Consider the following 12834-nt stretch of genomic DNA (forward strand, 5'->3'; position numbering starts at 1 on the left):
CTTCTATGGGTATTACTCTATTCCCCCATCCTGCAGTTAGCCCTGATATGAATCCTATTGAGAAGTGCTGGAGGAGAATAAAACAAGCTCTCCATAGGCGCCTAAGGCAGCCAACAACTGAGGTTCAAATGGTTGTAGCAGTATTAGAAGAATGGGACAAAATTCCTCAGGAATGGATCAATGGGCTTATTGAGCAGCAGGACTTCTGGGTACACGACTTAATTAAGCGATGTGGCTGGTCTACAGCTAATTAATTAATAAAATTCATGATTCTGATGCCCTGAACGCACGGACTTTTGTCCCCATGTTCGTAAAAGGGAGAAAAAACACAGTGGTTTTGAAGAATGGTTTCAAAATCAATATTCCTACAAACCTAGCTAGGTACTTACTGCCAACTTTCACTCAACCACCCCTCCTCTCCCTTCTCCCGCGCCTCATCCTCCTCCGCAACCCTAATAATCAACTCCCCAAAAAGCCCATTCGCCCACCCGAACCACGCCCGGCTCCAGATCTGCTCGTTCCAACTATCCACACTCTCGTGAATGACGCCCGTCCCCGCCGTCGAGTTCAGCACCATCATTATCTGTCCCTTGATCTCATCGTCTCTTGCCTTCTTCTCCGATTGAGCTACCGAGCCTGTGCCTCCTGAGGTAGAAGCAAGCATAGTGAAGGCAGTCAAGGCCCGCACAATAGCGGCCATGGGCCAGGCGCGGCCGGGTCCGAGGTGAGGGCCGCCGATGGCGGAGATGATGGGTCCTTTCATGTAGTACGGGTTTGCGTCCGAGAGGATGAAGCGGCGCGTATTAGCGTATATCTCGTCGTAGTCGTGGGTGGCGACGGAGTTCATATCCGAGTGTGAGTAATTCCATAACGGCATGGCGAGGAGAGAAGGGATATTGGCGTCGTCCATCAGGTTTGTGCCGCCGTAGCCGTCGATTTCGTATGCGAAGATGTCGCCGAAGTCTTTGTGGTGGATGATTACGTCTTCGTCGATTCCTTTTCTGATGCCTTGTGCGAAGTCCCGCATCTGGCTTGTTAGGTTCTTGGGTTCGTCTCCTCCTAGTCCTTCCATTATTAAGCTTGCTTCTTCGAGATACTTTGCAAACATCATGTTGGCGGGAACTAATAGTTGGTAAATACAAGCATCATCGGAAGGACGGAACGCGGTTCGGACCATGCCGTTCGATTTGGTGGGGTTCCCGAGTCCGTCGTTGGTTAGGGTTTCGCTCCCGCGGTTGGTCCACCCGGTGAATGTCCAGGCTGAAGGGAGGACCTTGCCGTCTTTGGAGTAGGTGCCGATACGCATGGCGGCAGAAGCGTTTAAGGCAGCGTGTACCGCAGTTACCCAAGAGTATTTCTGGAAGAATGATAGGTCTGACAATATTAGCAAGTCTATATCTACGATTCTAACAGAGAGGGGGAAAGTACCTTTTGTCTTCTGGTAGTAGGCCGAGGATACTTGTAGAAAAGATGCTAAAGAGTCGAGCTCCCATTTGCAGTCAAATACTAGCTTAGGGTTATAGGGAGGATTTGGATGATTTTGACTGTAAGCTCCGTTGTGAGTCGGTGGAACTCCCGATTCTGGTGGTGGTTGGAAGGAGTGGCAATAAGGTGAGATGATAATGTAGCGTGCATGGAGGTTGATCAGTCCACGCCATACACTGGCTAGAGAGTCCGGTTCGGTTGATGCTTCTAGGAGTGGCAGGTAAGAGTAAATTTGGGAGGCCGAATCTCGTAGCCACATAGCATCAATCTGTGTCATGTTAGAGCCGAACTATCCTGAATGCTGAGAAATATGCAAGGACGAGTAGTACAGAGAAAGATGTTGAAGGGGTAGAAACATGTTTTCATACATCACCTGTGATCACATAAGTCAACTCCTCGTCCGTCGTGGTCTCATTCCCAGTGCTCTCATCAACGACTTCAGCATAGCCTCTCCACTTGATCATCGTATCCAACGTATTCGGATAACTGTTCTCAAAAAGTCTGAAAAGATCAGGATCTTTGATAATGCCTCTCATTTTCTCAATGAGCTTCTCCATAGCAGGAAGATTGAACGTCCGACATTCGGGCGATGGTCGAGAATATGGGAATTGCCTCCACCCCTCTGACAACGGCTCTTGCTTCAGCCTTTGAAGCTGTTCATATTTTATACATGTTTTGGTGGGCGCACTTGTTGGAGACGCAGCTGGAAATTCCGCGTCTTGCCATCTTGTAGTTTCAGGGTTAGGAAGCTCACCCAGGTCTGTAGGAGCTTTTGTCGGGCCTTTCGTCACCTTCGGAACAGGATCTGAGATCGTAGTTGACACTTTGAGAGGTTTCTGTGGCTCCACAGCATCTTTCTGGATTGCAGGAGACTCAGTTACAGCAGGAAAGGAGGACCACGTGACGGGCTCATCTTGCCAAAGGAAGAATGCAGCAATAACAACGAGAACAATAGCTAAACCAGCAAGGCGACGCCTCTGCTGTATTCGACTCATGATCGCTGATATCAACTTCAGCTCATGATATCGAGAAAGAGGTTGAGAAAGAGATGGTCAAGAGGTTGTAATTTGCAACCGTGTTGGATCTCACATAGCCGCCAAGTAAGGCGTCGCGGAAGGCTAAAAAAAGCTTGGCAGTAATTCGCTGCTGCCATTCTTGATACTGTACCGTTGTAACGTGAGTTGAATTTGTTCCTTGACTTCGAGTTTGATTCGAATGAACAAATATTCACTTGGAAGAGAACTTGGAAGACTCTAAGAAGTAAAGAGATAAGGCTGGCTCTAGTTTCCCCGTTAGTGAGCGATTTGTGGGCCGAAAATACGCATATTCAGAACTACGCAGCAAAGTATAATATTGCGTATATTAGAGTCCGGTGCGATATCCTCATCAGCGACATTTCTTATTCTTCCCAATGTCGACAACATGTTAGCAAAGCCTTTCGGCTTCTCTGCCACGAATCAAGAGTTTTGCCTACGGAGACTATATGTAGTCATGATTTTATTACAATGTAGGTCTTGTCGTTGGAGCACAATCTAGGACATCGGAAGCCCGATACTAGATCTTCAGACATTGCCCTCCCACTCTTCAACAGTGCTCTCCAATTCTTCTTGAGCTTTCAGATTTCATTCTTTATTTCTACAAGATACAATGTCTTCATCTAGCTCTCCCAAACGGATCCGCCTCGGCATTCTCACTCCATCATCAAACACCGCCCTCGAACCACTTACCTACGAGCTCATCACAGTTCTCAACGCCCACCTTCCTTCAACCCAGATAACAGCACACTTCTCCCGATTCTCCGTCACCAAGATCTCATTGACGCCGGATGGCCTTGCACAATTCGACCTAGGTCCTATCCTCGCAGCTGCCCAACTGCTCGCCGACGCACAAGTAGACATCATAGGCTGGTCTGGTACATCTGCGGGCTGGCTAGACTTCTCTCAAGACCTTACATTATGTGCCGAAATCGAGAAAGCTACAGGGATCAAAGCTACGACTAGTATACTAGCTTTGAACAAAGCATTGGAGTTATGGGATGTGAAGAAGTTGGGATTGGTGACGCCGTATTTGGATGATGTGCAAGCGAAGATTGTAGAGAATTATAAGGGTATTGGGGTTGAGATTGGAGAGAAGATGGAGAGACATCTGAGAGTTGTGAAGAACACTGATATTGCGGATATTGGAGAAAAGACTTTGGATGGGATGGTGGGCGATGTGGTTGGGAGTGGAGTAGATGCTGTTACGACATTTTGCACGAATCTTATTGCGGCACAGAGGGTGAGATTCTGGGAGGAGAAGTATAAAGTGCCGGTCTTTGATACGGTAACTACGGTTGTATGGGATATGTTGAGAGAATGTGGTGTTGACGCGAAAGGAACCAAGGGATGGGGCATGATTTTCGACAAGAATTGAAGTCAATACTTTCACATATCTATCCTTTCTACTGTTGCCCGAATACTGGGATCTTCAATCCATGCATACCCTTATACCCAGGTGGTTGGCTCTCTTTCCAATCCTTCAATACTTCTTCCTTCCCTTCGATCTCATACACTGCTACACCTAATGGCCTACAAGTTTCCAGCATCCTCTGAGCAGAATCTCCACCCCAGCCGTAGACAGAAAGATCTCCACCGGGACAGGCGGACATCGCACACAAAAGATCAGTCTCAGCAAAGAATGTGAAGTAGTCACCTGGCTTAGCTGGCGAAGCCTCCCTGAAAGGATTTAGTCCCGAATCAAAAGTCAGATGGGGCAAGTCTTACATGAAATATTTTCCATCTTTATTCAAGCCGGTCACTTGGAACACGTTGATTACATCGTGAACGTCCGCTTCTGTCAGCCCATATGGCAGCACAGCTCGGACAAGGTTCGAATGACATTGAAAATCGAAGTCATCTCCACTCAAGAGCTTATTTACTGTTGCTGATCAGTAGTTTCCCTCGCGTGTTCCAGTGAGTTCGAAAAGTACCGTATGGATCACATCTTTTCCTTCTTAGTAATAGTAGATATCTCACAGTTCGGCAAGAGAGCAATTACCTTGTCCCGAGCAAGTCATGACATCGACCGCCGACCTCGTCCACTCCATACTCTTTCAAACTATCCGCCACGATGGTCACCAATGGTCTCATGTACGGGAGCACAGACCATAATCGATCGCCCACAGAGACATGGGACGCATGTAGCTGTTTCGTTCTCGAAGCCCAGAATCTCTCTCGGGGATTGTGAAGTGACCATATGTTCAGATCTCCCACCTGGGGGCCACGAGGAGTGGAAAGCTTGCAAAGTTGACCTAGATACAAAGACTCAGTCCAGAAGACTAAAAGAGAAAAGCGATAACAGGCTAAAAGGGCATTGCATAGACTAATAATAATCTCGCATTCATACGGAGCAGGGAACTTCCACTCCACTCTAGTGGAAGAGCATATTGAACACCTCTAATGTACCAAAATCGAAGAAGATACAAGACAAAAATGACTACAAAACGGCACAGTAAACTGACCTTTCTTCACAACCCAAGCCTTCCCGCTCCTAATCGGGATCTCAAATTCCTCGATAATTGTCTTCCCACCCTGTTTCTCCGCGATCTCGCCAAGCTTGGCGTAGAGGCTTTTATCACCATATAATGCCTCAGCATTCCTAGCTGGGTAAGCTGGTTCAGGAATTCTGGTCGACATGATTTGCTGAATGTGATAAAGGAGAATAGCTTGCAGAGGAAGAGAAAGAGAAAGAAGACCCGCTAGGAGCTTTTGTAAAGTGGGAGCATATCACGTGGAACATGGCCTTGGAAACCTCGAATGCTTATATAGTTGACAATAGCCTTGCCGATAAGTCGATAGCAATAGTTAAACAATTGGAACGTTACCCATCAAGAGGTTACAACCGAACTCCATTCCTACGAGATTGTGCACAATATCAAATTAATCACATGATGGTAACTGCTCGATTTTGAGCCAATCAGCCCGCAGCTCAGAGTTTTGTTGCACGTCGCGAAAATTCGTCAAGATCCCAACTTGGACACGATTCTTTTCTCTCAAGAACTTTGGCAATTAAGTAAGCAGGAAATTTCTACGCTAACAGCCTATCGACCAATCAGGAAGCATTAATCACTTTGTATGTGTTCTTCATTCAAAAGTGCTCTTGAGAGAACGAATTTGAGGCAGAAAATCAAGCTAAAGGCACTAAAATAACCTTAAGTCCAAGCTTAAAACCTTAAAAATTTCTGTTGCACATCGCAAAAAAAAAAAGAGAGAATCTTCAACGTCAACAAGCAAACTCCCAAAAGTTACACCTGCTTGGAAAATTTGACGCTAAGAGCCTGTGAGCCAATCAGAGGGCGAGGATTCTTTTGTATGTGTTGCTCGTTGAGAATGGTGCGGACTTGAGATCAGGCACAAATTCAGGCATGAAACCTTATTTCAAACCTTAAATCTTTTGTTGCATGTCGCAAAAATTCTTTAACAAAAGCAGGTGTACATGAAATGAAAATAGGGGTACATGTATAATTGATAAGGAGTAAGATTCTGGCCAATCAGAGAGCCAAGATATTCTGGGTGGAAAAAGTGGAGATTTCATCGTTGAGGAGCAGGAAGATTCGAAAGCACAGACCACCAGCACCACGTGATAGCTGCGCCTCACTCCTCGCGCCACAGCTTTCGCCACATGGAGGGACACAAAATCATTTCACATGTCCTTTCCCCTCCTGCTACTTGATATATCTAAAAAGCATACATCTTATATACATTATCATTATTGTATATCCCCCAGACAAAATGTCCTTCCCAACAACACTCTCCAGCGAGAAGCCCTCAAACTCAAACATCGAGCCCAATCCCGCCACAGAGCCGTCTACTTCATCAGCATCTCAGACGATCACGACGGATACGGCGAAGCCTAAGAGTGAAGCTGAAGAAGCAGCTGATAGGTTGTATGAGGAGAGAATAGAGGAGGAGTATGCTAAGAGGGAAGGTGGTGCTTGAGTAATGCATTTGGAAGTGCAGGAGCTGGAGGCGTTGGGATGACACCAGAGAGGATCATTGTGTTGAGCTTGATACCTCTCCGTCTACTTAGTTTGACTGAATAATATATTGTCTCTCCTCGTATCAATTTGTAGCCAGTGACAATCTAGTGCTATTCGAATAACGAAAATAGGTGTTCTCCTCAAAGGAAATCCTCCCTACTCAAACGGCAAAAACTTCTCCAAAACCCTCCCAGCATCCTCTAACCCCCTCTCCATTACCACTTTATGCTCTTCACTTCTAAACTTAAACCCACATTTAAAATCCCTCGGCTTTAGCACAATACCTCCTTCAAACGCATCAACATCATACACCTCCCCTTCCAACCCCACAATCTCGCACGCCCAAACAATCTTCACCACCGCACTCCTAGTACTAGCCAATGCTAAATCAGCCCCAGCACAAGCCCTCCTACCCCACCCAAAAGACCCATGTCCAAACCTTCCCGGGAATTCTCTTCCCTTCAATTCAGGTCTGTATCGCGGGTCTCTTTCATCCAGGAAACGTTCTGGGGCGAATTCTTCGGGGCGAGGGAAGTAGTCTGGGTGTTTATTGACTGCGTAGGTGTTGACGATGATTATCGTACCCTGTGGAATTTTCCAGGATTGGTATGTATCTGCTTCGGTTGTTGCGTGAGGGAGGACGAGTGGAGCGACTGGGCGCCAGCGTAGGACTTCTTTCACGAGTGCGTCACAATAAGGTAAGTGGTCTTCGAATGTTGGACTACGATCGGTTCCAACCACTGAGTCGATCTCCTGTCTTGCAATCGACAAGATGTGTGGGTGTGTAAGTAAGGCTAGGACAGTACTGTGCAAAGTCGAAGATACTGTGTCTGCGCCAGCACCGAACAGCGTAGCGGGCACACTTGATAAGTATCTGTCTTGTGACAATTGGTGGCCGAGCATTCTTTGCTCTTTGAGACGCAGCATTGTTTCCGTCATGCTGCCAACTCCTTCGCCGCGACTCTTGCGCAAGTCACTGCGCACGACATCCACAAGTCTTATGTTGAACTCTGTGTGCTCGTTGCCTGAGTCTCGGACTTCTTTCTTCCATGGAGCCAGGAAGTCGGGTAGACTTGCAAGGATAGGAAAGCTATCTGCGAGGTAGGCACCTGGTGCAAGAATTGCATGAGCTACCTCCATGAGCTGCTTTCGTGTCTGGAGGATCTTGGACTTTAATGTATCGATTCGACGACCGTATGCCATGCTAAAGACTAGTGTTGCGGTGTAACGCTCAATGCTTGAACTCCATGTTTCGGGCTGATGTAGCATCTGAGATACGAGTTTCGAGGCTTCTGCTTCTTGGACGGGTTGAAAGGCTGCTAGTGACCTTCCTTTCAGTGCATGGTGCAGAAGCTTGCGGCGGATCGACCATGCTGGGCCGTATGGTAGCATGACAATGCTTGATTGTTGAGAGTAGATCTCCGAAAAGACGATCGCACGAGGTCGGGAGGAGTATTTGGCGCTACGATTTATGAGAAGATCTGCAGCGATTTCTGGATCGGATATAATGAGGATGGGTGTTCGGGCCATCCATATTGTGTAGATAGGACCATAGACTCGAGACCATTGGGTGAATGTGAGCCAGTATTTCGAGGTTGGAATTTGAAACTTGTTCCCTGCGAACGGGACTGGAAGTGGGCCAGGTGGGAGGTGAAACCAAATATAGAAATCCAAAAGAAAGAAGTATAGAGGAAACAAGAACAGAACTATAAGCAATAGCCATATAGGCGAGATTGTAATGTACTCTGAGACAAGATACATCTTGATGCGGATCTTAATTTTTAGTGCTTTGTGGTTTTGTTTTTTCTAAAAATGTGGAAACATAGGATTAGCTGCAACTATCAGCGAAGGATAAGACATCTTGATCTCACGCCCTCGACAGAGAGGAAAGCTTCCATTGGTGGACATTAAAATTCTTCAATACACCCTCTTTGGACACGAATGTCACAGCTCAGAGCAGTGATGGTTGCCTCTTTTTCCAGATGACTGCAGGCAATGGAATCGAGTTCGCAATCCCACCCGTCTCAGCATCGAGACTCATCACAAAAATAGGCTTTTGGCCTATGGGAAGTCAAAGGACCTTGAGCTGGGGCTCTCCGGGCATCCTTTGATAGCTATTACCTGGGCTTTAAGCAGCCTTGAGGATTATTGGTGGCTGTGAACATTGCCAAATGCGGCGGAACGGATACAAGGCCGGAACTTTGTATTACAAGGAGTTTCATTTCGCTGACTTGAGTGCCTGACTCTCGTGTTTGATTGAGAGATAAACCTCAAAGGTGTCGATGATAGAATCAAGCCTTCGCTCTTTGCGGCGAGAGCTCAGCACATTTTGTGTTACACAGCATGGATGCCAGTGAGAAGTTGCGCGTGGCCCTGCAAGGACCCGGCACACTGTCCGACAACCAATAATTGAGATCCGAAGGCTCGCTGCAACGAATAGACTCTCTCAACATGGAAGTCATACCGACCAGCTGATCGTGGGATGACTGCCAATGTTGGAGGAAGTGCCTAAGAAAAGAGAGTACCAAATACGAAAATTGTCCAACAATAAGCCAACAACTCTTGCTGAGCCGCAATAAAATAAATATAGCACAGACAAGTCTATCGCAAGCAACGCCTTGTTAGATTGGAGTCTTCAAACGGGCGCAGGAAATTGTCCAAAAAAGCTCAAGAACAGGATAGAGGCAGCCTCGAGTTCTTTCCAATGCGAAGCAAGCAGTCACTGGATGCCTTCCACGCTATCCACAGCGATTAGGTATGTGATTGTTTAGGGCAAGCACAAGATGTGATAAAGGAGGGGTGCTTCTTCAGCCCGGGACCGAGGGCAAGAAGACTTAAACAAAGAGAGGACGCCTCCATGGAGTTGGTGTGCAGCCGTAGGTATTCATTGTTGCCCTTTCGCTCCGTCATCGGCATCCAACTTGTTTCTGTGCCGCAGCTGCCGTGCTCATCAGCACCGAAGGTCATGTCGCAATAGTCCACCTATATAGCTCTTGAGATCTGAAGTGTAGATGCTCGAAACGGGTGATATAACTCATAATGCAATAGCCGCTGTAAAGATAATCCGGGGAAAGGTCGGCACTGTTGGTGTCGTAACGCCACTGGACGGAGTTATGTCTGAATTGCCGGTGCCTCTGAGCTTCTGAAGCCTGGGAGGACTCGCGGGCCAGATTTTGCATGGCGGGTATTCCATTCCTTCGGGGTTCTTGGTGGATGGTGGGACCTAGTCGTAACGTTTGTTTGTATCGCAGGAGGGAGAAGAGTGAGTGATGTCTAGCCACGCAGACTGCCACCGCTGCTGGTCGTGGGACTTCAGCCCCCAACAATCCCAACACCGTCGAAATATCTCAGTGCGTATGTAATTGGGGATTTTTTATGTGCTACACCTTAGGTTATGGCAAATTGACAAAAAGGCCGAAAGTATTCTGTAAATCCGTGAAAGCTCGGGGATGGCGGCGAAGAAGGAAAATTCGGAAAATTGACGTCTCGTGTAGCCAATCATTAGGATCCTATTTGAATATCTTGTCAGATGCAACGATTAGATATGATAGTCACGAGCTGAGACCCTGGCAAGGATGCACCTTTGAAGCTTCCATTTTGGAACGCGGGCCCTGACTCGAACAGCATCACTGCCAATGAAAACCCTTGATTTATTCATGTGAAGTCTGCAGCATAAGGAACCAAAGAATGCAGCAAAAGAAAGCAACCTACCACAATTCGTAACTTGTCTCGGTGTCGGAAAATGGCTTTTCAAACAAAGAAATCTAGAAGCCTTTGCAGGGAGCTAATTCGGAGTCTAAAAGCCCCAAGTCCGCTACGTACCAATTAGGCCTGTAGATTGCAGTCCAAGCTCCAGCCTCGCGCCAATCACAAGCGACACAATTCTGATTTCCCATCCCAGATCCTCAAACGAGCATGGCCGAAGAACAAAGTTTCCAGGAAGCTCGGCGGTCATATAATACAGCCATGGCATCTCCAGACCCTCATAGTGGCGTAAACTACGAGAGCAGTCGATATCGATATCCCATCTCGGTATTGACAAAGATCCTAGAAGAAGCTGACACGCCTACCCCTCGTCCAACTATACCAAGACCACTCCCAAAAACTACAACACCTCATCCCATTAGAGCGATGTCGTTGGTAGGACTCAAGAACTTCTTCTTCACGGAGACTGTTACACAGGCCCCCAGAAGTCCGGGATCTAAATACAATGGACCTCTGGACTGGAGCGACCTTTCTCAAGAACCACTACTTCACTCAAATGACCGAACAACTTCAGAGACCGCGCAACCTACTAAGTCTGACGAAGACACCGACGTCGAATCACAAGAGAGCCTGGCTTCAAAGACGAAGAAGTCTAAGAGCAAGACAGGTTTTAGAATTGATGCCCGCATGATCTCTGATGCGACTATTGGTCTCTCCGATGGTCTTACTGTTCCATTCGCCTTGACTGCTGGTCTCTCAGCCTTGGGAAACACCAAAGTTGTCATCTATGGAGGTATGGCTGAGCTTATTGCTGGCGCGATATCAATGGGACTTGGAGGGTATCTTGGTGCTAAGAGCGAGGCGTGAGTGCTGACTCCACCCAATATCCGATCCCTGCTAACAATTGGAAGTGCATCATACCATGCTCAGCGAGGAGAGACCCAACTGCTAGTTGAGACCAACCCTCAAGCCGCCGTGCAGAGCGTCGCTGCCGTTTTCAAGCCCTACGGTTTACCAAAGAAAACCCTCGAAGACATCACATCGCATCTCGCGGGCTCCCCAAACCTGGTTGACTTCATTATGCAATTCCAGCATTGTGAAGAACCACCCGCTGCATCTCGAGCTTTGGTATCAGCACTGACCATCGCCATGGGATACTTCTTCGGTGGACTGCTCCCTCTCCTACCGTACTTCTGCGTTGGCAGCGACCAGGTTTTCGAAGGACTCTATATCTCGCTTGCAGTCATGGTAGTAGCGCTGTTCGCTTTTGGCTATGGCAAGACCTGCATCGTGGTCGGCTGGAGAGAAGGAAAACATATCCGCGCTGGCTGCTCTGGTGGCATACAAATGGTCTTCGTCGGCGGCATAGCTGCAGGTTCCGCAATGGGATTGGTAAAGCTCTTCAGCTCCGAAGGAGACAAGCCAGCAACTATGACCTTGTAACATATGATGAAGAAACGACGAGATGACTTGCTTTGGCGTTGGGGAAAATGCATATAGCAGGGCTGGAGTTGTGGATCTGCTCTCGAAAATATCGATTGAGCTTGCTTTTATGAGACAATGAAAGCTACTTCCAGAATCAATTCTTTGAACGAGGAAAATGAAAAGTGAACAAGACAGCAAAAAATTGAAACCGACGCGGTACCCCGCATCTTGTGTTACAGCAGACACACAGCTCCAAGCTCCAAGTGGAGCACCATCCTTTCGGAGATAGCTTCAAGAAACAGCAGGAAAGAACTACAATCCTCAAAGAAGCAGAGAGAAAGCAACTTGCTTAATATTCACGATATTGTCAAGAAGATGTTTACAATCCCAGTGGATTCTTTTCTGGGACCTTTATTATCGAAGCGAAGCTATTCCCACCGACCGGGTAGATATCGATAACACTATCTACACGTGATGCGGCCGCCGATACCGCAACAAGACCTTCTCCCTCAAAGAGTTTACCTACGTATGAGTTCTCCAGATGTCAAGAAGGGTAGAGCATCACATCAAGAGTTAACTAGCCACCATGACTGAGAAGCAGATATATACCAAAGCCGTGAAATACTGAATTATTATTGTCAAGGCTTTCCCCATCAAGTCCTCCTTAGCACAGACTTCCAAGGTTCCTTTCATTATTTCAACAACTATAGTATCCGTTCTTGGATCTTCTCGTTTTTAAACTCCTTCTAACATTTAGAGCATTTGTCAACTACGTTGTACTTTGAACGGGTGATGGGCTGCTTTGTCTGGAAAAAAGTCAAAGTTTGATAGCAACGGACATTCATCGTCCGGTAGAGAAGGCATTGGGAACGGGAAACGAGGGGTTTGGGGATGTGTCTGGAGAAATTAAGGAAGCTTTTAGGAATTTTTAAGAAGTAGGGGGTAGGGAAGTGGGTTGCTATTCTCTGACCTTCTAATGACTATTTAACTACTGCCCGAAAGTCGGAGATACGTCCTAGAGGATAGTTAGGTATGGATCACCGACTTTGGGAAAGGAGTTATGTCTGTATGTTAGACCTCACACGACAGAAAGGGAATCTCTGGAAGACAGTGAGGAAGGTCGGATTTTTTTTGTCTCACTGCTCACAACATGCTCTGTACTTAAGACCCACATATCTGAGAAGAATGATCAATGCTCCAGA

At 47.1% G+C, this 12834-nt stretch overlaps 6 protein-coding genes across 6 annotated transcripts; 3 read left to right on the forward strand and 3 right to left on the reverse strand.

Moving 5' to 3' along the window:
• Window positions 1–362: 362 nt before the first annotated feature.
• Window positions 363–2629, reverse strand: LY89DRAFT_682096 (DUF1237-domain-containing protein). The gene is made up of 3 exons (XM_018214439.1): window positions 1854–2629; window positions 1429–1753; window positions 363–1374 (listed from the first exon to the last, which is right to left on the reverse strand). Exons 1-3 carry the CDS (start codon window positions 2478–2480, stop codon window positions 386–388), a joined length of 1941 nt encoding a protein of 646 aa, XP_018074700.1. The 5' UTR covers window positions 2481–2629; the 3' UTR covers window positions 363–385.
• A 254-nt stretch (window positions 2630–2883) lies between these two features.
• On the forward strand, window positions 2884–4150 carry LY89DRAFT_682097 (putative Asp/Glu racemase). Its single transcript, XM_018214440.1, has one exon. It carries the CDS (start codon window positions 3133–3135, stop codon window positions 3895–3897), a length of 765 nt encoding a protein of 254 aa, XP_018074701.1. The 5' UTR covers window positions 2884–3132; the 3' UTR covers window positions 3898–4150.
• Window positions 3926–5159, reverse strand: LY89DRAFT_578989 (uncharacterized protein; the record flags this gene model as incomplete). Its single annotated transcript, XM_018208979.1, has 5 exons — window positions 3926–4199; window positions 4248–4401; window positions 4454–4467; window positions 4522–4774; window positions 4985–5159. The coding sequence occupies 5 exons, from the start codon at window positions 5157–5159 to the stop codon at window positions 3926–3928; spliced, it is 870 nt and encodes a 289-aa protein (XP_018074702.1).
• A 1095-nt stretch (window positions 5160–6254) lies between these two features.
• Window positions 6255–6565, forward strand: LY89DRAFT_730396 (uncharacterized protein; the record flags this gene model as incomplete). Its single annotated transcript, XM_018219471.1, has 2 exons — window positions 6255–6433; window positions 6478–6565. 2 exons carry the CDS (start codon window positions 6255–6257, stop codon window positions 6563–6565), a joined length of 267 nt encoding a protein of 88 aa, XP_018074703.1.
• Window positions 6519–8528, reverse strand: LY89DRAFT_441525 (cytochrome P450). Its single transcript, XM_018207542.1, has one exon. The coding sequence runs from the start codon at window positions 8261–8263 to the stop codon at window positions 6659–6661; it is 1605 nt and encodes a 534-aa protein (XP_018074704.1). The 5' UTR covers window positions 8264–8528; the 3' UTR covers window positions 6519–6658.
• Window positions 8529–10633: 2105 nt separating this feature from the next.
• On the forward strand, window positions 10634–11650 carry LY89DRAFT_578652 (DUF125-domain-containing protein; the record flags this gene model as incomplete). The annotated part of the gene is made up of 2 exons (XM_018208956.1): window positions 10634–11070; window positions 11119–11650. The coding sequence occupies 2 exons, from the start codon at window positions 10634–10636 to the stop codon at window positions 11648–11650; spliced, it is 969 nt and encodes a 322-aa protein (XP_018074705.1).
• Between the last annotated feature and the right edge of the window lie 1184 nt (window positions 11651–12834).

This window comes from Mollisia scopiformis (assembly GCF_001500285.1).
Source record: "Mollisia scopiformis unplaced genomic scaffold LY89scaffold_6, whole genome shotgun sequence".
Taxonomy (NCBI): Eukaryota; Fungi; Ascomycota; class Leotiomycetes; order Helotiales; family Mollisiaceae; genus Mollisia; species Mollisia scopiformis.